The sequence below is a fragment of the Argiope bruennichi genome, chromosome X1, assembly GCF_947563725.1.
Source record: "Argiope bruennichi chromosome X1, qqArgBrue1.1, whole genome shotgun sequence".
Classification (NCBI taxonomy): Eukaryota; Metazoa; Arthropoda; class Arachnida; order Araneae; family Araneidae; genus Argiope; species Argiope bruennichi.
The window spans coordinates 46,402,483-46,425,332 of NC_079162.1; the positions used below are offsets into that span (position 1 = coordinate 46,402,483).

At 29.4% G+C, this 22,850-nt stretch overlaps 1 protein-coding gene across 4 annotated transcripts in view; it reads left to right on the forward strand.

Annotated features, from left to right (window-relative positions):
• The window catches only part of LOC129959014 (dual specificity calcium/calmodulin-dependent 3',5'-cyclic nucleotide phosphodiesterase 1-like), a 601,405-nt gene that overhangs the window by 86,583 nt on the left and 491,972 nt on the right, over positions 1–22,850 (forward strand). For all 4 annotated transcript variants that reach the window (XM_056071778.1, XM_056071780.1, XM_056071781.1 and 1 more), the window contains one exon: positions 213–801. In XM_056071778.1, the coding sequence (XP_055927753.1) occupies positions 213–801 (589 nt within the window). The remainder of the gene's footprint in view (positions 1–212; positions 802–22,850) is intronic.

The following is a 22,850-nucleotide window of genomic DNA, read 5'->3' on the forward strand; positions in this document are numbered from 1 at the left end:
TATGCAATATGCATTTATTTCAGAGTTTCTTGTATACATATATTGAGTTATTTTGAAATTATTATGAACTGATCGGGCTATACACTGAACTATTAGTACTACTACAATATCTAGTTCTTATTATCAATGTAACATATTGTAAACTGATATATGCAGTATATTTCCTTGGAGTTTTTTCCTCGAAATTAATTATTATTATTTCAAATTTTCAGTATAAGATCAAGCCATGTGGAATTGCTAACTGCAACTGTTCTCTGTGCCAGAAAATCGACAACTCCTCGAAATGCGCTCCAACTCAAAGGCTTTTCAAGAACGTCTGGGGCAGGAAGCACAAGACATATTCTTCTGATAGCACACTGTCTGCGACTAAAAATAGCTCAGACATTCCAAGTACAAAGGAAGATTGTGACAGCGAGCCGCCAAACCAACCGCAAGCAGCTTACAAAGAATCTGTAGTACAAACAAATGAGGTGACTGTTGTTAAAGACAACAGTACGTCAACCACTGCTTGCTTGGATCACCTCACGACACATCTGTCCTTGAATGAAAAATGTGGTTTGTGTGATTTTGTCGAATCTGGCAAGCATGATAGATGGAATAGCTTGGAGGAGGATGCCAATCTTTTCAGAGAGGTCTCCAAGAACATTACAAAATGGCTGAGAACCACACCAAAATGCATGAAGAGAATCGTTCTTCATAGCGTGGAACCAGAACAGAAAATCAGAATTACCCTGTGGAAAGATAAAGCTGGGGTTCAAGAAATTCTTGTGACGGATGGAGATCAGCCCTGCCAAATAAAAGGTAAGTCATGTTCAACATCTTTTATATTAACTCTTCGACAGTTGTAATCATTGGTTAGACTAAGATACGATACCAAGTTTATGAGATTTTAATCTATTGTTACAATTCTAGCCCAAAAACAGCCCGTCACAAACGATGTTTCACTTGAGCAACATTTAATTTTTATTTCTATAGAAATGTAAGTAAGCTTTTATGGATTGCTACATCTGACAAGTTCTAGCTAAAAAAATTAAACTGCACTGTAGTACATATTAATCAAATATTGCGACTATAGGCGAGTTAAATCTTTGACCTAAGAATTTATTTAGTTAATTCTTTGGTAAGGATTATTATTTTAACTAAGCAACAAATTCTGTTTTTTGTGATATGTATCGACAAAAATACATTTATTGTTATTTATATCGATGTAAGAGCAAAAATGTACGAGATTCATTCGTATCCGAGTTATTTCTGTCTTGTATATTGTTGCTTAAAGGACGTTAAATTTTAATATAAATTTTGCAGTTTGATAGTTAGTGTTCGCTGTACAGTATACGACGAAGTAGATGTTTTTATTGACGAAAGATATAAAAAGTTTGTAATCACTTCAAACTTGTTAAAATATAATTTGCGTAGATTTATGCAAATTTCTCCTGAATATGTACTTAATTTTTCATAAGGGAATCAGAAAATTATGCATGCAATTCAACAGCCAAATGAGAATAAATTATTATAGAGCTGTTACCAAGAATTCTGGAGACTTTGAAAATTGAGGGATCAAAAAAGAATTATGTGAAATGTAATAAATATTCTTTGTCTTGCCTTTCAGCCGTATGATTTATAACATTAGGAATCACTTTATAAATTTTGTATAGCTGAATTTGAAAATTTTGCAGTTGAATAAAATAGAAAAAAGCAATAAAAATATTGAAGAATGCGAATAAAATTACCATAAATGAATGTAATCTAAATTTCAAACCTGTAGAAAATTAGAAATTTATTTATATTCACTTGCACCTCTGTTCCTTAGATAATTTATTTTATGTTTTTGGAGATTTTTTAGGTGGAAGATATTTTTTACAAGTAAAAAATAAGTTTTCTCTGAAAGACAATGCCAACAATATCATAAAATTTATTTACCTCCAGAATAATAAACAGCAGAATTTACGAATTTAGGATCAAGAATTTAAAAATTAGGAGAATTTTAAAATGTACAAACTGAAAATGTTTATTCAAGAGCACGTTTCTTTGATTTTTAGATATTGAACCTAAACTTTTCTAGATTAAAATCTCACTAAATTATAGAATTAAATCTAATCAGTTTTGATTCACATTCGTTCATCTGTGTTTGTATCAGAAATTGAAATTTTATCTTCAGTTGACATAAAATATTACTTCATGAAGGGGATCACCAAATTAAGCAGATCTACTAATTTCAAAGTGAACAACAATTACTCATTAACAGTTATAGGATTATCCTATGTAAATGGCAGGAATAATGAATGATCCGAATGAATTGCATCATTTCTTTTCATCTAAGAAATCAATATGTATTTCCAAACTCCTAATCCATTTACAACGGGTATATTCCGCCTATTAGTTGATTTTAAAGTCCATAAAATCAACAGTCATTTACTGTGTTGTCATTTTGAAATTTTCTTTTATTTTGGTTTATTTTCGATGTAATGTTAAGAATCCGAAGATAATCATTATATTTAGATAATTTAGTATATTTAAACAATTTTTTATATATAACTATAAAAACGTTTTAAAAAGGATTCTTTGCCAAATTTGCGATACTTAAAATACTTAAACGGAAATTATTTTCTTAATTTTATTTTACTTCAGTAACTATAATCAAGGTATTTTTTAATATAATCTAAAAAAACATTTAATGATAACTAGTCTTTAACCCGTTGACGTTAAAGTCAATATAAACACATAAGAAAAAAATGTGTTACTTTTTGCCACAAGAGAAGCAATCATTTAAATAAAGCATTTTCAATAAGCTATGATTTCTTATACCGTCTATATTTGATCAATGATTTGCACTTTTTATCTAAACTTCAAATCCTCATTTTGATGAAAAAAATACCAATTTGTGTAATTTACTAATATAAAGATATGGTAAAACAGAATTTCTAAGTTCAACATAAGTTTCCTCATAGTATATTATACAAGAAACAAAAAATAAGTTTGGGTTTCTTGAACTCTATTTTCGAGGATGTATAAATATTTAACAAAAATTAACAAAGTTAAAAAGAATTTTTAATCACTGGCGCATAAATTATCTGGCGCATATCATTAAAAACTGGCGCATATCATTAAAAACTAATTTCTGTTAATAGGAATATTAAAATTTTTATTCATTTATTTAAATTGACTCTGATATAATCATTGTTTAGTCATAAGTCTAATGAACTAGCAGTATGCATATCGCTCTTCATCTTTCTCGCATTATTCACACATCAGACAGCACTGCCGTTACCCAAGTTAATTTTATTAATGAAGCAGCCTTCGTAAGCCAATCTCCTTCCCTTTCCCGTTAGGAAAGTGTTTAATGCCTACCCTAGTAACCTATAGTACAGTGTAATTAAACGTCTATCTAGTTCAGTGTCTTAGTAGCGGGCGAGGAACCTGTAACCTTGACTGACGATCAATTCGAGACTCCCCATTGACATTAAGGCACGCAATGGAGCCATAACTCTTTCTTCATCTTGCCTTCAAGCCCAACCCTTCCGGGTGGAGCTCTCACTTGACAGTGTTTCGACTACCAGCATTTTTGAACTTTGTTCTTTCAGATCTATCTTTTCCTATTTAGCTTTTGCTTTGTCGGCAGATCATCAAGATATGCTTCAACGTCATCTGTCATGGATGATGTGAAAAAATTTACCGGATTAGGAGATGCCATTATATGATGGTAGTTATCGTATAGAGACGTTGACGTAGCTACGTGAATTATCAATGATCATGGAAAGTTTTGTATCAGTGATTAAGACCTATATTTAATTAATAGGTAGCAACTAGAAAAGAATGCTTTATAATACGCAATATTGTACTGATTTAAATTTAAGATGGAAAATTATTTTAACTTCAATAATTTATTTTGGATAAAAAAAAATTTTTTTTTTGTGCTGTTATGCAGTTAAAGCCAATACTGCTAAAATTTATAACTTTTACTCCCAGAAACCGTGTAAAATAGGAAGAAAGGTAAAGAGTACAATTGTATAATCGCAGACAATGACATAACTTTATGAATTGATAAAGATCATGTTCTTAACGGCTTTATAGATTTTACTGTTTTTTTACGACGCTTTATATTTAGGCAGGTGGCTGCAAAATGTGAACCTTTGTTTCATCATTTTTAGTGTGGTTAGTTTAAATTTATGTCGTCTGTAGTAGTAACTGTATTGGTATGCCATTTCTAAAAAGAAAAGATTTTATTTTATGTTATGCGACCATGAATTTTTTCGTGTCATGAAATTCTTGCTGATATTCTTTAACTATTTTATACTGTGTGATCTTGAAGGTGATATTGTCGTTTTGTAAAGATTATTTTCATTTGGTGGTAATGACCTAGCCTTCTGGATTGACAATGTTTATTCTGTTGACTAGCCTTCTGTGGACAATGTTTATTTTGAACACTTCGTGTTCCGTCTTGGGGAATAAGCTAACACTAAGTAAGAATTTGTTTTAGGATTTATTAATTTGGCAGGCAGTTGCAGAATTTTTTTTCTATGATCAGTTAAGTGGCTGCAGTTTAATGTATTTATATTAACTGATCCAATTTAAAATGGATATAACTTTCTGGTGTTATGAAATTTTGAAATTCATTATTTGATATTATTTTTATATTGGCCTAACACTATTTGAACAAAAAACATAATATGTATAAAATAATTCTTATTTACTTATTTTTAAACAATAATAAATAAAAATAATAAGAAGAAATATTATGAATTTTATGGAAATATGAAGACACACACATTTAAACACATGAGCTCAAGCCAAAGGGTATAATTTTTTGAAATGTGTTAAAAATCTTTCGGCAGAAAATCTCATTTTACCTAAATTCTGTTATTTATCAGCATACATTAAGAAACATGATTCTTTGGCTATAAATCCTGATTTACGACAAAATGCCTGTGATTCTTTTTTTTATGCATTGATCCTGTTGAGCTTGCTATCCTGCTCATAAAACTGTTGGAAACAAAAGGTGTTTATAAAACTAAATTTAAAATTTTATTAATTATTGCTGAAAAAATTATGAATTTTAACAAATAATTGCAAAGACTTTTAAGACGCTTGAAATTATTTAAGCTTTATTAAATTGGAATTGAAATTTACAAGTTTAAAAACTTTGGATAATATCTTTTTTGTTCCCTTGCCGTTTTTAATATTATATACAATTAGGTATCGATACAATATTTTGAATGTTGCATCGTTACCTAACGCATAGAAATTGAATAACAAAATTGTCTTCAAAGTGAAGTCTAATTGGGAAGCAAATATTTTCTCGCGGGGGTCAAACAGTTGGCACTCATGATTCAAAACACTCGGAATTTTTCATTTAAAATTATTTAAATTATTTGCAATATTTGTAAGTACATATTGTCAGCAAGTCGCCCTTGCAATAGTAAATTTTATTTATTAATTATTTAATATGCCCGTTTATTTTGATTATCATGAAATTAATCATTGCTACCGAAATTTCTGAGATTTGGAGATGCAACGGTAAGGAAAGTAGGAAAGTCAATAGGAGTGAAGAGATGTTCAAAGTACTTTTTTTTTATTACCTTGTGTACTTTGCCATCATAGCAAGCATTATTGTAATCATTGTAATTATTTTCTCAAGACTACTTTTTAAAACAAATCTTCCTCTATAAATCTTTTGTGACTTAAGTAAGTTTAGACCTTTATTATGTAGGTGACCTTTGGGTTGAAAGGCGGTATGTTCTCTGTACAGAAATACTTGAAACTAGAGTGCAAAAGAAGATTCATATTTCTAATGTTTTCACTTAGGAAAGAAAACACCTTTTCAAATAATTTTGAAGGAAGAAAAAAGTTTTTTTTTTATGACTGTATTACTTTCCCTTTATTGAATTACATAACCATTGCATCAGCTTGTGAATGAGCATGCATGAGAAATTTTAGTGAGTTCACCTAAAAACAGCACAAAGAATGATTTTGATATAAATTTGCTACTTTTGAATGTTGAAGATATTTGTAAGTACTAAACCGTTTTTTCATCCATGGATCAGAAAGTAACGATTTATATTTTTGAAACTGCCTTTTTTTCTGTTGAATTTACAGGGAAGAATTTCCTAATTTCCTAGGGAAATATTAACATAAGATTCGGAAAATAATGAGCAGAGTATTATACAAAAGCATGATACTGAGTGCCAACTTAAAAATCGTTTTACTTTTGTCAGCATTATTCGATATTTCTGTTCTCTTGCTGAATATAAGTTTGACAAAAATAACCCAGTATTTATACACGTTGAAGTTCAAAATTTACTAATTATAAGTATTAAGTGAATCTTTGACATGGCGAATTAACATTAGTTTTGGAAAAAAAGAAAAAAAAAATCAACTATATTATGAAATTTCTTGAGTAAAGTGGATTGATAAAAATTAATTGGAAGGAAAAGAATAAATTAAACTTATTTGGAAAATGGGACATAAAAAACGAAAGAGACGGAACTGACGTTATCTAAGGTTCATAATTTGTATTATGAGTAAAAAATGAATTGAAGAAAAAGCTTTAAAATATAAACATTTAGGATGAATTAATTTTTTCATGTTCACTGTTTTCTAATACAAATTATTTACGTTGCATATAAAATATTGTCTGTTAATTCTTTTTTTTTTTTTTTCATGCTAATTTGTTGATCAGAGTTTTTTTTTTTTTCCTTGTTTATTTAGTTTCGGAACAAAAATATAGCAAAATTTTATTTATCCTGAATAAATTTCGATGTTCCTGCCAGTAATCAGAGTTAATCGAAAATTTCATCTATTTTTTTTTTATTTAAAAAAAATCAAAATCAAATCAATAAACACCGAAAAGAACTTGCAGTCGCTGATTTATTGCGCCTTAATTTCCTGTTGGTGCTGCCATCTATGGAGGATTCCTTAAACCACATTTATTTATTTTCGGCGCCAGTGAATGTAGCTTCAGCATAAATATCATTATACGATTAACTTAAAGCTGAATTTCTTTAAAAGCTAATAATATACCATTTGTATTTATCTGATAAAAACGCATCTATAAAATACACAGGTGCCTTTTCTCTCTCCGCTTTTGAGAAGAAAGTCATTTTTCATTGTCTTTGTTCATGAATGAGAGGCAATTATAAATGTAAACAAGATCATTGCCATGGTTTATCCCTATGATTAAGATAATATAATTAAATGATTTTTTTTACTGTTTCAACTATAGTAAATAAAAAGTAATCTTATCAAACAGGTGTGAATCATAGGTTAGTCACAACTGTTAATCCATTTATTTGTTATTTTCTAGCTATTTATACATGAAACAAATCATTATCTAAGATGTCATCTCAGTAGAATTAAAGAATAGTGATTCTTAGTGATTAGTGTTTATCTGAATAATTTTAGCCGCAGTATTTTTACTAAGCACTGAAACTTTCTTAATATTAATAAATTCCTGTTATATAACAAATTTATTTTAAATTGTCAATATTTCTAGAAAATCGAAAGATAAATACTAGGGACAGTTAATAAAAAAAATATTATTCAATAATACTTTTAAATTAGCTCCCTGAGATCGTGAGATAATTTTAAAATTTATTTTCAATAAATCGTGTACTATTTTATTGGCTATTTAAATATTTTCGAATAAGCTCAAAACTTTTGCAGGGAAGCTAATTGCTATGCATATAAAATTGCTATGCATATAAATTGCATATAAAATTATGTATCACCCTCCAAATTAAATAGAATCTTTGAAATGCGATCTCCACATTGCCCAAGGCTAGAGTTAAAAGAAACGATGTTTAAATCGCACGCGGACACATACACGCGTACGCACGCGAAAAATTTGTAATAAGATTTGAAGTCGGGTATTTATAAAGTAAATAAAAAATATTTAGGTATAGGATGAAATACAAATATTAGAAGTAAACATGAGAGCTCTTCAAGTACCGATTAAAGTGAATTATCAGATTTCGGTATCCTTTTCTGATACTTTTTTTTTTCCTTTTAGGAAGATACGATATAAAAATGTGCATTGTAAATTCCTTTATCCTATCGAACATAGTCAAAATAAAAGCTACCGAAAATGCCGTAAAAAGAAAAAAAGTCATAACATGAATTTTCATTTTTTAAAGTGCAAAAACTATTGGAATACAGCAACTGGTATGAATGCTTTAAATATCTGAGCAATAGTAGAGCACGTGTTTGTAATGTAGAAATGGTTATTTTACTAAGTAAAATATATGATTTTTTTTAATTTGTGCCTTTCAAAATGATTGTAACTGTCCCTGTTTTACCTTAGTCGCCACTCACCCATGAATTTCATGAAACTTCTCAACATACTGAACTGGCAATTTTTAATCTAATAAATTCCAAACCGAGGCGTTTCTCGTTTTGAAGTTATAAAATGACACGTCATTTACATGATGCTGTTTCTGCTATTCGATACTTAATTCTTATCGAAAGGATTAAATACACGACCTTTTTTATTTTTAAATACTACACCAAAACTACAAAAACGATTTTTAATGCTTATTGAAGCAATTGCATTTCCAAACATATTACCACCAATTTTACATGCATGTATATTAAGCTTAGCTACAGTGTTAAAAAATTGAACAAGCGGTTCCATTGGATAGTACGATTTCATGGTTCATGTGCAGCCGTATGCACATGGATCATGGAAGTTGCCTCATAATTCTGTTATGTGTGAGCATGGAACAATCTATAAATATTTTCTCAAACTGGTATTCATATTTTGAATGTAACTAATATACTTCTGCACTTGAAGCATACATATAACTAATATAAAAACAGACAGCTGCTTTATATTAAAAACAATATTTTTTCAACAAACAATTTTTAATGATTTTCAGTTAAAACACAAGTAAGAATACAAAACTCTATATACTATTATACATTTATTAACTTTATATACAATAGATTATAATAGTCTGCATAATATTTATGCAATCTATTAACTCTAAACACAATCTTTTTAATAAATATTTCCAGTCATAATTAAGTATATTAGACATAAACAAAATACTTACGATAGTGAAGTTATAACAGATTCAACCTGAACTAAAATTAAAGAGACCATATTTCCTGAACAAATACCAAATCATAAATATAAACAAAAAAACAAAAAAATGGGAATTAAGAATCTAAAAATTTAGCGTACCTTCTAAAACCAGATTTGTCTAGAACCCCTGACACCATAGAAGAGTGAATAATTGTTTTGCATCTTTGGTCTTTTGTTTTTCTGTAGATGATAGAACACTATTATAAATTTAACAAATATTACTAATATCTAAATTTTATGTCTAGAGTTCAGAAATCGAGGAATGTGCTAATTATCTGGTAGTCTAGAATAACTTCATTCTTCACATTATTAAAAGGATTTGCAGATTGCTTCAATTATCTGCACATTCCCTACTAGGTGATATTAGATTACTGCACTTAAAAGCGAAGATATCTTTGCTCAAACAGAAAAAAAAAAGTTACACTTCATAAAACAATTTAGCTTTACTAGGTACTGCTAATTTAAAAACACGCTTTACTTTCCTTTCATAAAGTTATAATTTCCTCCAATAAACAACTGATTTTAACCAAGATATACAGAAAATTATTGAAATATAATGTTGAACTGCGAGAAAGAGATGTCGAACACAACATGGTGGGGAAACAAGCTTTAGAAATAGAAATAGAAAGTAGAATGGAAGGAGAAGCATATGAATGTGTAAATGAAAGAAAAGAGGAAAAAGTTTTTCACTCCAGCGATTCTGAATGAGTTAAAGTGACCATTTGTTTGGTTAAGTGCAGAAAGCTCTTAATTTTGAAAATGATTCCGTACTTCATGGGAGCAAATTAAGTAATTTCTAGAATAACTAGATAATGAGCACAGTAACGTTTTTGAAATTTACCGATAGTATATATGAGCCAACAAGGCTCTATATTTAATAAGTGATTAAAGTATTAAAATTTTCTATTTTTAAAAACAAGCTAATTTCTTGCAATACAGTTTCGATAAATAATGCTATTACCTTGACAACTGCAAAATTTGTCTCGTCGTCCACTATTCAGTAAAAATAAGTTTGGAAGGTACATTAAAATTATCCTTAGTGTTTTGAAGAACAATATGTTAAAGGATTATTTGCCTAAAAATTGCATTTACATCTTAATAAAGACTTACCTAAGTACAAGGGCAATCCTTATTTTTAATTTTGGATAACATTTGAATATTTCTTGCACTGAAAGAGATGATGGATTCGAGATTAACAAAAAATGAACGAAGAATGGAATTTATTTTTCGAAATTTATCCGCAATGTATATATATTCTTATGTAAAATAGACCGTATTGAAATGTGTGTTAAATAAGAAGATTTAGTTCAATGGAGCCGTTTTAAATAATTTTTTTTCAAAGCAGTGTTCCAGATTTGCATGCTTTTGAAACACCGCAGACTACTTTATCTTTGAAATGTTCAAGTTTTTTTAATTTGTGAGAAAACTGTACAAAATTTACGATTAGAATAATTCAAAAATTTGTACTTTAATTAGAATTTATGCTAAATAATTAATGCGCCAATATAGATATAGGAGTCCATTTTGAATTTCACCTCCATTATCATTGTTATTTCAATTTTAGTTTAGAAAAGCACTCATTTTAGTGGCAATTCAGTGTATACCCATAAAAATATTTACTGAAGAATTGTCCTTAAAGGAAATTTCAAATAATATACAGCTGCCTTAAAAAATATTTTTAAGTGATAATAATAAAATATGAAGAATTAAAGAACACATGGAGCATTTTAAACTTCTGTTAAAAGAAATATTTTTAGTCTAAAAATTTAAATACATATTTAGTTTTAAAAATTTAAATACATATTTAGTTTTAAAAATTTAAATGCATATTTAGTTTTAAAAATTTAAATGCATATTTAGCTTTAAAAAAATTTAAATGCATATTTAGCTTTAAAAAAATTTAAATGCCTATTTAGCTTTAAAAAAAATTTAAATGCATATTTAGCTTTAAAAAAAATTTAAATGCATATTTAGCTTAAAAAAAAATTTGAATGCATATTTAGCTTTAAAAAAAATTTGAATGCATATTTAGCTTTAAAAAAATTTAAATGCATATTTAGCTTTAAAAAAAATTTAAATGCATATTTAGCTTAAAAAAAATTTAAATGCATATTTAGCTTTAAAAAAATTTAAAATATTTTATATAGTTTGCATTTTAATGTATAAGTATAAATTTTTATAATTCTCAACAAAAAATTCGTAAAAAAAACCCCTTCCTTTTAAATTATGTCACTTCAGATTATTTGTTTATAGAAACGTATATATATAGACAAGATTGTAATAAGAGGGCAGCCCATTTAATGGGCGCTCTCATTATCCATGTCAATATGTCGCGCCAATAAGGTTTTTGAGTCTATTACACAGTTGTAGAGGAAAAAAGGCGTGACATTAAAGCTCAGCGTAGTGCGAAATGGCATGCACGGCTACTTTTATCTTACACTGTGAAGTCGTGTGCACTGCATTTACGGCATCAATGATGAAAGAAAAATTATTTTTCTTAATGGAATCTGTAAGAATGGATTTTTCATATTCCTGACATTTTCCAATTGATAGACATTATTTGGTGTTCTTTCTCTAATAATAAAACTAAATGAAAATAATGGCTTAGAATTTCGGAAATATCGGTTAAATGTCACATAAAATACTAATTGTTCATTAATATCAGGGTTGTGATTATATAACCCACGGCGTTGAATTGCTAATTTCAGTGGTTATCAGTTTTTGTTTAAACAGAACCGTCCTGTATATGCAAAATGGATGTTGACGGAATTGCATACTTCATGCCATTGACCCACTTTAGATATGAAGGGGATGGACGAATATTTAGATTTGGTGTCCTTCATTTTATATTAATAACGGGAAAGAGAAAGGCATTAATTAGAAATGAGACTAGGATTGCTGGAGTTTCATAACTGAGCTTTATATCTTGTAAATTCGTTCTCGGAAATGTACGGCGATGGGGTCGTGGATTTATGAATTTAACGTCAATGTCAATGATACAAGTTGTAGGTATTCATAATATTTTCATGTTAGATTTAGCTTGTATGTATACTTTCGTATGCTGTTGAGATACACTTCATCTAGGTAGCTGAAGGAATTTCTGATGATGCGAATGAAATGTTTGGATCATTCTGTGGTAGATACATATATTTTTTAATCTTTTCTTGAATATCTTTAAAACTACCCAGTTTTCAAATTACACGCTTATATCAAATTATAGAATATAAAATTCCTTACATTTTCAAGCTTTTATTTTTCTACAAGTTTTAATATTTTTGCAAATATGGGTTCTAAACTACTTTTTTGTTTTTTAATTTACGCCTCCCTGGATCATCAAATCCTCATGTTACCTACATGAAAAGAAACTTAAGAATGTGCTTACACTTTAAAGAATTTCATAGTTGAGAAACACCATTTGTTATTTTTTATTAATTTTTTATAGTATTCAACAGTTCTTCCTATATTTTTGCATATTTAGCTTTAAAACTTCCTATATTTTTGCGATTTTCACCTACTAAACGTCATTTGGGACCCTATGTTGTATGGGGATTCTTTATCCTCTTGATGCCTACTATCACCCCTATGAATTTGTCGGTCGAATTCGGCAAACCCTGCATATAAATTTATTTCGTGTATCTGGGAAATGGCTCTAACCATTTGGATCAAATATTACATTTTGATAAGTTTTTGCTTTTTAAGATTTATCTATACATGTCTTTCATCAAAAAACACGATTTTGCACAAAGAGAAATATTTTTTTATAATTAAATATTGATATGTGGCTATATATCACCTGAAAAGCCTATCGGAAGTGGACTTTTCTAATGTTTCGATTCCGCATTTGTAATTCAATGAGATTTAGTTTATAACTTTAAACGAGCCGCAGGATAGGATTTTATTTACAATTTTAAAGAAAAAAAAACCCACTGCCAAGCGAAACTCTGCCTCCCAAGTATTTTAGCATTAATTTTAGTACAGCTGACGACAGATAAAAAAATTGAGTCGATTTTAATTATTTAAATAACTAAAAGCCAAACTTGAAAAAATGAATTAAAAAAAAGATATTTGCTCTTTAACTTTACAAAACAAAAACGGTTATGGTATTTGAATTTATTCAAGGAGATGTAAATATTTTGATTGTTTTTTTTTGTCTGAAGTTATTTTATTAAACAATTCTCATTACATTTTTTTTTTCATAATCGAGGCATATCCGATCAATTTATTTACCATTCAAATTAAATGGTAAATAAAATGTATGTACTTTTTTAGCTTCATCAAAAATTTCTAGGAATCTCATTAAAGAAATTGGTTCGATCCTATTTATTCATCATTGAAAAATATAAATTGTAAGCCTTTCGGAAAAACATTTGCTTCTATAATAATCGTTGTTGTTATTATTTTTAATTAAAAATGTCATTACTTCTCTATTTCGAAAAACTAGCATATTCTTAAATATAGATATTTATTTATGCACCTTTAATCAAAATTATAATAAATCCCATGCATTTTTTAGTAAAGACTGAAAATAAATGAGTTTTAGGAAGAAAGATAATTTAAAACACGATAAAAACTTTTACATTAAAATCTTTTTTTTAAATAAACAAATAAATAGTTTTCTTTAAGGAGAATTATAAAATATAATTATGAATATTCTATACAAAACTTAATTACATATAATTATTTGCTGCAAGCAAAATTTTATTAATTTAATTTAATTTAATGCATTATTTTAATTAACATTGAAACAATCTGTATATCTTACACATAGAAAATGTCATTTTGAATAAACAAAGACACAAAATCCTCAGAGCCTTTTCCGTCCAAATCTTTTCCAGAGTAAACAGATCAATACTATTCTTCAAAGGGAATTAAAAAGCAACAGGAAGCTTTTATTAAGGTTTTACTCTAAAACCTTGAAGTATTTCGACATTTTATTACTCTTAAAGGTATATAAAACTTATTATTTCAAAGAGAAAAGAAATAATTCATTTTTACAGACTTCCCATAAAATTATTCTATTAATCAATTGCCATTTAAAAATGTTTCTATGAGTATTTAAAATATTGTTTTTTGCATGGATTTAAACTAAATACTTCGTCAATTAGAAAGAAACATCTTTCAGCAAGCCAAATGTAAATTTATCATATAACCTGCCTGATTATATTTGCTTTTCGTCATTATGAAATATCCATTATACTCTTCAAGCCGAAACAACTTGCCTTCAAAGCAAAAGTTTAATGGAATTCATATTTTTTGCTTTAAACCGTTCAGCTGTTTTCATAATTTTAATTATTTTTCGAAGAGTAATTCCAAGCTTATTAAATTTATTTCACTATTTTAGCCTATATACAAAATTTATTAAAAATCCTCAATTCATTTTTAAATTAAATAAAATATTAATTGGCATAAAAGTGCGATTTACATTTAAATTCTTTCTGCTATAAAATTGTTCCCTCCCTCATAAAACATCTTAATTTCTAACTCTGTCAACAGATGTCGCTGTACTTCAAAAGCAGTAAAAAATAAGTAGAAAAGAAGCCGCTACTTCTTTATAAGTACCATTTACATCCAAGATTTTTAGGATTTTCATATAAAGCACGGATTACAGGGATTTCGCATACAATTCAGTCTTTTCTGCAATCGATAAGTGGATTGAGTTGAATTACCATTTGGATGTATTTCACGCAACAAAAGAGTAGGAGTAATAGATAGGAAAAGATGAATTTTTAGAGAATTTATTTCATCATAAGAAATAGCTAACGCTTGAATGTTTATGCTACTTTGAAGATAAAGCCCTGTATATGTGAAAAATTCGTAACTAAATTTTTAAAACTATCCTATAATATGAGAAAAATTTTAGGGTAAGCCGCACTTCTCTATACGAAGCCATGTATTATTTTTATATGGCGTAATATTTTATATGGCGTGTTAGTTCATATTTTATACAACGTGATAGCTATGAATTATATTATTTTAAGCATGAAATTTTTATGCATACGTTAACCTTCCTTAAGTAAACAAGTTGAAAATATTTTTCTTATTGCAGATCTATTTTTATAGGAATTTAGTGCTGATAATGATCTGCAAATTTTAAGGCCAATTGTTGCTTGGCGGTATGTCTCAACTTTGGGATAAGAGGATTCCAGGCTCGAAACCCAATTCTACTGAAGGACTGCTTTTAAGCTGGTCTTAAAAGTCCGTGGGTCCGTCGAGGTGAAATGTCCTAACGTTGTTAGGTAACCAAAGTTTATAATAACAAAGTTAGGTAACCAGTACCAAAAGAATCATCATATTGCTTTAAAACTGGACGTAAATATGACTAATACTATATAAAAAAAAACTTGTGTAATCTACGGAACTATATTTTTTACATTCAGTGCATTATTTCATTAATAATTGAAAACAATTTTCTATGTATTAGGAGTATCTACGTATCAATTATTTGTGTATTAGAAGGAAAGCAATTATAAATTCGAAAAAGATCCTTTTGATTTCAACCCTTTCTTAAAGTAAACAGATCAATAGTATTCTTCAAAGGGAATTAAAAGGCATCTGGAAGCTCTAATCATGGACTTCACTTTAAAAGTTTGATGCTTTAAAGTATTATTTCCCTTAAGTGCGTTTGAAATAGAAAGTGTAAATAGTACGGCTTTAGTTTGAACAATTCGTCTCCCCCGTGTTAAAATTGCACTTATTTACCTACCTAATACAAGCCTTCTACTGAAATACAAGCGTGATTCATCAATTAAACTACCTGAAAAGTAAGTAACAAATGTTTCGGTCGAGAAATTCACTTGAGGGAACATTTCAGTTGCAATTTTCGGAACTTGTCTTCCAATGCTGAATATATCTAATAGGACTTTAAAAGAATTAGAAAAATCTTTTCTAATTTTGAAAAGTAAGAGATCTGTTTGTGAGGCTGATTCTATCAATTTTGGGCTGTTGGTTTGCCGTTGACACTCAATATAAATGTTTCTTTGGCAACAATTATTTAAAGAAAAAAACTTAATGAAGTTATTTGTTGTATATACATGCAATCTTTTAATGCTTTTTATCAATCAGCAAGAGGTTGTTTACAAATTTATGTATTTCTATATAATTTAAAATGCATTTAGCATTTATAATAGTTCTGAATTTCTCAGCATACTCCGAGACTATTTTCAGTGTCTCGAAATTGCATTATTTTAGGTTCATTTCTCTGCCCCATTTAAATGTTGAAACTCAGTTGGAGTCTCACAGAAGGATTGCATCAATACATAGGAAACCACAAAGTGAAGCCCCGACATGCCTTAGCATATGGGGTAATCTGAATGACCGATATGCTATGATAACTAACAAGAGTACTGTAATGAATGCAATCCATTTATTCACTTCCGACTTAATAGGGGTATCTTGCTATTCGAGTGGAAATAATTCAACTCTTCACTATTATCGTACTAATTAAGAAAGCAAAAATCTAATTAACTTATAAGGCAATTTTTATTTGCATCATTGCTTGAAGCAAGACAACATACATTTATAATAAATATGTGCAGATACGGTTCGCTTACAAAACGACTTTTGACATGAAAATCCGCCAATCAAAGGGCGGCGTTTGTTCGAAATGGCCGTGGATTGGCTTAAAAGAATGAAATTTAAAAATTCAAAACTCGGACAGTTACAGAAGAATAAAACTTTTTTTTTTGCTTAAATTGTAATCTGTAACTGAATAGACATGTACACTTCGTAATTTTTTTATAGAAAATGTGATTCCAACATAAAAATATAATTATTTGCATCATTAGCACTTCTATTAGTGGAAAAATTTATGCAACGGTTTAGAAATTAGCAATTAGGCAACAATTAGAATGACACCCTGTGTATAAGAAACATGTGGTGGCAACAGAAGAATTTACATTAGAACGGAAAGCTGCTGAAGGAATTGCTTTTCTGAAAAGAGAAACTATTACGTGCGGGGGACGGAACTTCTTTCTTTCCGATTCCCATAATCAAATAATTTGACTGCAAATAGCTTGACCATCCCTTACTTTAGAGATAATGCGTTTCTAGTTGTTTCTGTAACATGAGTTTTTCTTTAGTCACTCATTTCGTAATATTTCGCTTGGTGGACATTATTGTATGTTGTTGATTCTTCTTCCTGATCTATTTCTCTGTAATATCCTTTTCTTTGTGTTCATTGAATCATTAAACATCTTGTCTTTGTTCAGCCAGAAGCAAAGGAAAAACTTGTTACAAGAAAAGAGGAACACCAGTTTCCTATTCTGTATGTGTGATATATCTCGACTCCTATGCGTTTTATTAAGTTGCTGGATTCTCGTGTGTTTCTAGTATGTTTCTTTTTGACACATTCGTCTATTACACTGTATATAGAGTGATACTAGTTAGCGGAACTGGAATCTTGGAAGGATAGATCGCAAATAAACAAAACAGAGTAGAAATCCTCACTGATAGTGTATAAAATTAATGGAGAAAGATCGAGTAATGCATTTTTTTCTCGCATATGAAGAGAGAAAGGATTGTAATCGTCAAAAGATTCGATCTTGAAAATTTGTTGAATTTCCATGAATCAGACATCCTCGAGTCCGAAAAATTCATTATTGGAAGTATGTCTATCTGTGAATTATGTCTATTTGTCACTCTCTCTGTATGAAGAAATTTTCCTATCTACCTGAGTGCAAGTGAATGCGATAAATCCAAGATTTAGATAAATAATATTTCGTGCACAGTTTTAGTATTTGAGAATATCTGGTTTTTAATCTTATAATACTTTGAAAAATCGTACTAGAATTGCTGTTATGAGCTTTGACAAACCTTGAAATCGTTGACATACGGATTGTATTTTGGAAAATTCTTAGTATGACTTAAAACGATATCGAACATCGCAGTTTTGATATAATTCCAGGGAAAGTAATAAAGGCACTATCTGGCAGTTTTCCTATTTTGTAAACGTGATCAAGTGCAGTCAAACATGTTTTTATGCGGTCCTTTTCTAAGTCATTTTTTTTATCCGATTTGTTTTATGTGGTATTTGAATGTCAAGGATATTATCATTATAACACCCTTGAAATGTTTTCTATAAGTGTACGTATGTACACTGATACAATTTATATGGTATACAATGTATGTACATATTGCATCGGTCAATTCCAATATGTACTACATATTGCTGCATTAGGTAGTAACATAATTACGAATCTAAGAGGTGAATGCATACATATCTTTTGACCCGTTAAAGATTCATTTTACAGTGAGATTATAGGTAAATTATTTTTTTTTCTGTTTATATTTGTTGATTTTATTTTTAGATATAAACTCTTCTTTAAAATGAATAACTGTAGCCAAAAAATTGAAAAGACAGTTGAATAAGAAACTAAAATTGTGATGCTAATGAGACTAGCAGACGGTAAGGGAGCCACATCTCTTGCTAATGATATAAAATTAGGCTAATCCGTTATAAGAACCATACAAAAATGTGCAAGTAAAATAAATGAGTATTAATTATGCAACAAACGAAAGCAGTAAAACAGCATCATATTCAAAAAATATTACACAAGTGACGAAAGCCGATTTTGAATCGGTTCATCACAAGATGCACGTTTTGAACTAGGACGTGCCGTGCTGAATTATATGCATTTTTAAAATTCCCCCTTGTTTGAAAGGAGAAATTAAATGTAAAAATACTTCCACGTGTAATTTATTTTGTTCGTGAAGCACACTCTCGCTAGTTCGTAAATCTTCGATATATTTTCGAAATGACACAGCATAAAACATTTTTCTTTAACATGTTATAAAAATGAATTTGTTATAGTTATTTATGAAATTTCTGAATACTTTTTGTGCTTTTACTATTTACCGCACAAGCGAAGAAATTCATAGTTGAAATGTAACTCCACCTGGCATTGATTCCCCATTCACTTGCTCACAGAATGAACTGTCCCAACAAGATCTATCACTGTTTGGAAGCAATATTCGATTTTTTAGTGGACCACACATTAAAATTTAAATGACTGCATGTGACGCATCTAAAAGGGGGTGATGGTTATTGGGTTCCACTAAAATATAATATGCTATGGTATACTGCATACGTAAAGCTTTCAGATGAAGGGTCTTGTTTCTTTTGATGGATAAAAGAATATTGACCTATTGCTATCAAATCTATCCCATTAACTAAGCGGGTTAAAAGTTAATCCATTTTTAACTGCATTCTATAATATCCATCTGCTGCTGTATTTGCTTTTTAATATTATAGTATTATGTAACATATTATTGAAGTGTTTATAAACAACAGAAGTATATTTCAATATTTGGATCGGTAGACAAACATTGCTTCCAAATAGCCATTAAAAATATTCCAGTTGGAGAGTTAATGATATTCTGGATCTTAGAAACTAGTAATTGCCAGTCTTCAAATATTAAGTAACCCATGACAACGTTCTTCAATAATTTTTTACATAATGTTTATTGTTAGTTCATTGTCTGAAATACGACATGCTTGATGTAAAAATCGTTCAAAACGCTCGGCAAGGTGAACTGCTTCATTTAGAGCTACCAAACTAGACACTTAGTTGCTTCTTGGGCAATAGGTACTTGTAGTGATCGTGGCGCCATCTTTTATTCATGTCATTTTAAAGCGCTACCTATTTACTTTCCCTAATACAATCTACGTCAATACTTCGCCCGGGGAATCCCCGTTCTGTGTATACGTGAGCTAAGCAGCGATGTTCCGATAGTTGTTAGTGTAATAAAGAGTTTATTTTTCTAATGGCGATGAAATGCTTTATACAACACTCGACATGAACATCACCACAATGGTGACCTCGGACGCGGAACCTTCAACCTTCATACAGCTGTTGTGGCGCCATCTACTCGCAACTAAAGTCGTCAGACTCACGTGACGCAGCAACCCAAAAGTCGCCAGATACATTTGGCGCATCAGTACCCACAAAACGCTCGCCATAACGCCTGGCGCTATTCAAAATAGGGTACAGGCCCATTAAGACAACAGCTTCTACTAATAATAACTCAATACATCACCACTCAACATCCTTCTCGTTCGCCTCCCCTTCGACTCACTGGAGGGAGAGTACTGTGGTGAATAGCGTATAAGCCAGTAACAGCGCTTCTATCCGGACAGCTGTTTTGGTAAAATCGGATCTTTACTGGACTGCTAACCAAAAGGTCCCAGGTTCTATCCTCACGCGTCTCATACTTCTAAATGCTCAGCATAATTTTTTTAATTTCTATTTAAAAATATAATAATGTTGGCGTTTAATTTCAATAATTTTCAAACATATTATACTTGAAACATTTTTTTACGACTTTTAAATTTAAATAATTCATCAGTTCAGTGATACCAATTTTTATCCTGCTTAGTTAGAAATCTGACTGTTTCGGTCAGTGTTTCTACTTGTTCATCTCCAGAAAAAAATAGAAAGGAATAGATAGTTTGGAGAATAAAGTGATCAGGTTCTAGAAATGATGTTTGCTTAGTAAAATTTCGAAACCCAAGATTTCTCATGATGTTGAAATTGATAGTGAAGGTTATAAATCGGATCAGTTAACAATTATTTTAAAGAAAAATGAAATTTCTGTGTCTAGTCACAGCAAATTGAAACAAAAATTCTGAAGCAAAAAGTTTTGCAATTCATTGTTTTCTAACGCTTCATTAATTTTGCATTGAACGTTGCGTTGTTAAAACGTATGTTGTAATTACTTGAAGTTTAATGAGTGAGTAAGTTCTAGGAAAAACCAAGCAGACGTTTAGTAATGAATAAAATACTCATTATTTTGTTGATTCAGTTGGAAAACAAATGATCTCGAATTAGTTTTAGTACAGAGAAAATTTCGAAACTTAAAATGGCAAACAAACCTTTTAATGAGAGATAAAGTTTCAAGAACTGATTAGTTTTAATAATGAATTCATGCTTGTAAACAAGTTCGTTTTCCTGTCTTCGCCTTTTGTTTCGCTGTATTAACAAATAAGTGAAAAAAAAATCGGGACAGGATTTCATAAGTGTTAAGTGCCACATCAAGATTTATAAAGTCTCCAGGATATAAGAATTTTTTATAAAACGAGCATCAGAGATGCACGCCAATTATGCTTAAGACGGGTTGCTAGGACAAAGGCGTCCCGTCAAATTAAATGAAAAGCCTCGGTTAATTAATAGTGTTGCAGTCACATATTAATGTGTTGTTTAAAGCACATAAATATATGAAGTCTGGTTAAAAGTTGCTTTTATATAGATATTTTTGTTAATTATAAAAATACAAGGATATTTTGTCTTACTTTTTGGATTCTAACACCAATTCATTTTTTAGTACAAGTAAAATGCAAAAAACAAAGCACTGTTAAGGTTCAAAATTACCATGACGATTTTATTGAATCACTATAGTCCTTGAGTGTGAAAAACCTTCTTTTAGAATAAGATTAAAATTAATGAGAATTAAAACATAATAAGATAGATAAATGTGATGTCGTTTGGTATTTTCCTCAAAATTGAAGATCTGTACATATTTTGGACAAAATCCACCAAAAGAATGAACACGATAAATGAAAAGCAATGAACACGATAAATGAAAAGCAATGAACACGATAAATGAAAAGCAATGAACACGATAAATGAAAAGCATTGAACACGATAAATGAAAAGCATTGAACACGATAAATGAAAAGCATTGAACACGATAAATGAAAATGCAAAGTTCTGGATGAATGAAATTTGAAATATATTTTAATCGTTAGATTTATAGTTCTACATCAAATTCCTCAATATATTACAATCTAAATATTCATACCTAAATATTTTCGATCACATGCTATGAGAATGTCATAATAAATGCAGCAAACAACCGAAATGAAACTCTATATAGCTGGTATGCATAGTTGTAGATCTTTATGCATTCTCAACCCAATCGGTCAGCAATGATAGATCGAAACGTATATTCGATTTTAACTATGTTACGAAGCTAAATACAAAACTGTGATGGTCAAAGAAAAATTATTAAAGAACAATGAATTATTTTAACTTCGGTGTTATTTGTACTGACTCATAATTCTTCAGTGCTAACGTTGAGAAGTTGTTTGCTGTATAAAAATACAAGACTAGTAATCTTATAGGCAGCTGATCTGGTAAAAGTTCTTAATTTTTAGTTATTATAATATAAAAGAAAGAAATGCTCTGCATTTTTTGTCAATATATTCGTTTTTGAAATGTTTAGGCATATGGTTAAATATAATTTAATAAGATATTTTTGCTATTTTCTTTGTAGAAAGTTCATGTATCTTAGCAATATATACAAGACGGATTAATTGTTTTACTCCTTTTTATTATAAATGCGCTTATCTAAAAATTTGAAACCGAAATTTTCAAAAGTCATAAGTAGTGAGTTAAGGCATCGTGTGGCATGGCAGAGGAATATAAACTATAAGAAGAACGTTGTATTATTGGTTCTGTGTTCTCAAAAAATATTATAAAAACCAGGTAGACAAATGCAAGTTATAGCAAAAAAAAAAAAAAAAAAAAAAAAAAAAGATCTCTGTGGTACGGCTGGCTACTAGAAGTTTTAATTTTCCTATAAGCGAACTCCAATACGAAATGTTACTTTGGTCAATTTGGTCAACAAACATACCGCACTTCCCTATTATCATGAATCATAGACTCATGCACTTGATTAGATATGGAATTCAAGTGAGATTAGAACTAACGTAATTATTTCTTTAAGCTAGTAATATAAATTATGCACAGGTTTAGAATTATTTAATTATAAGGGA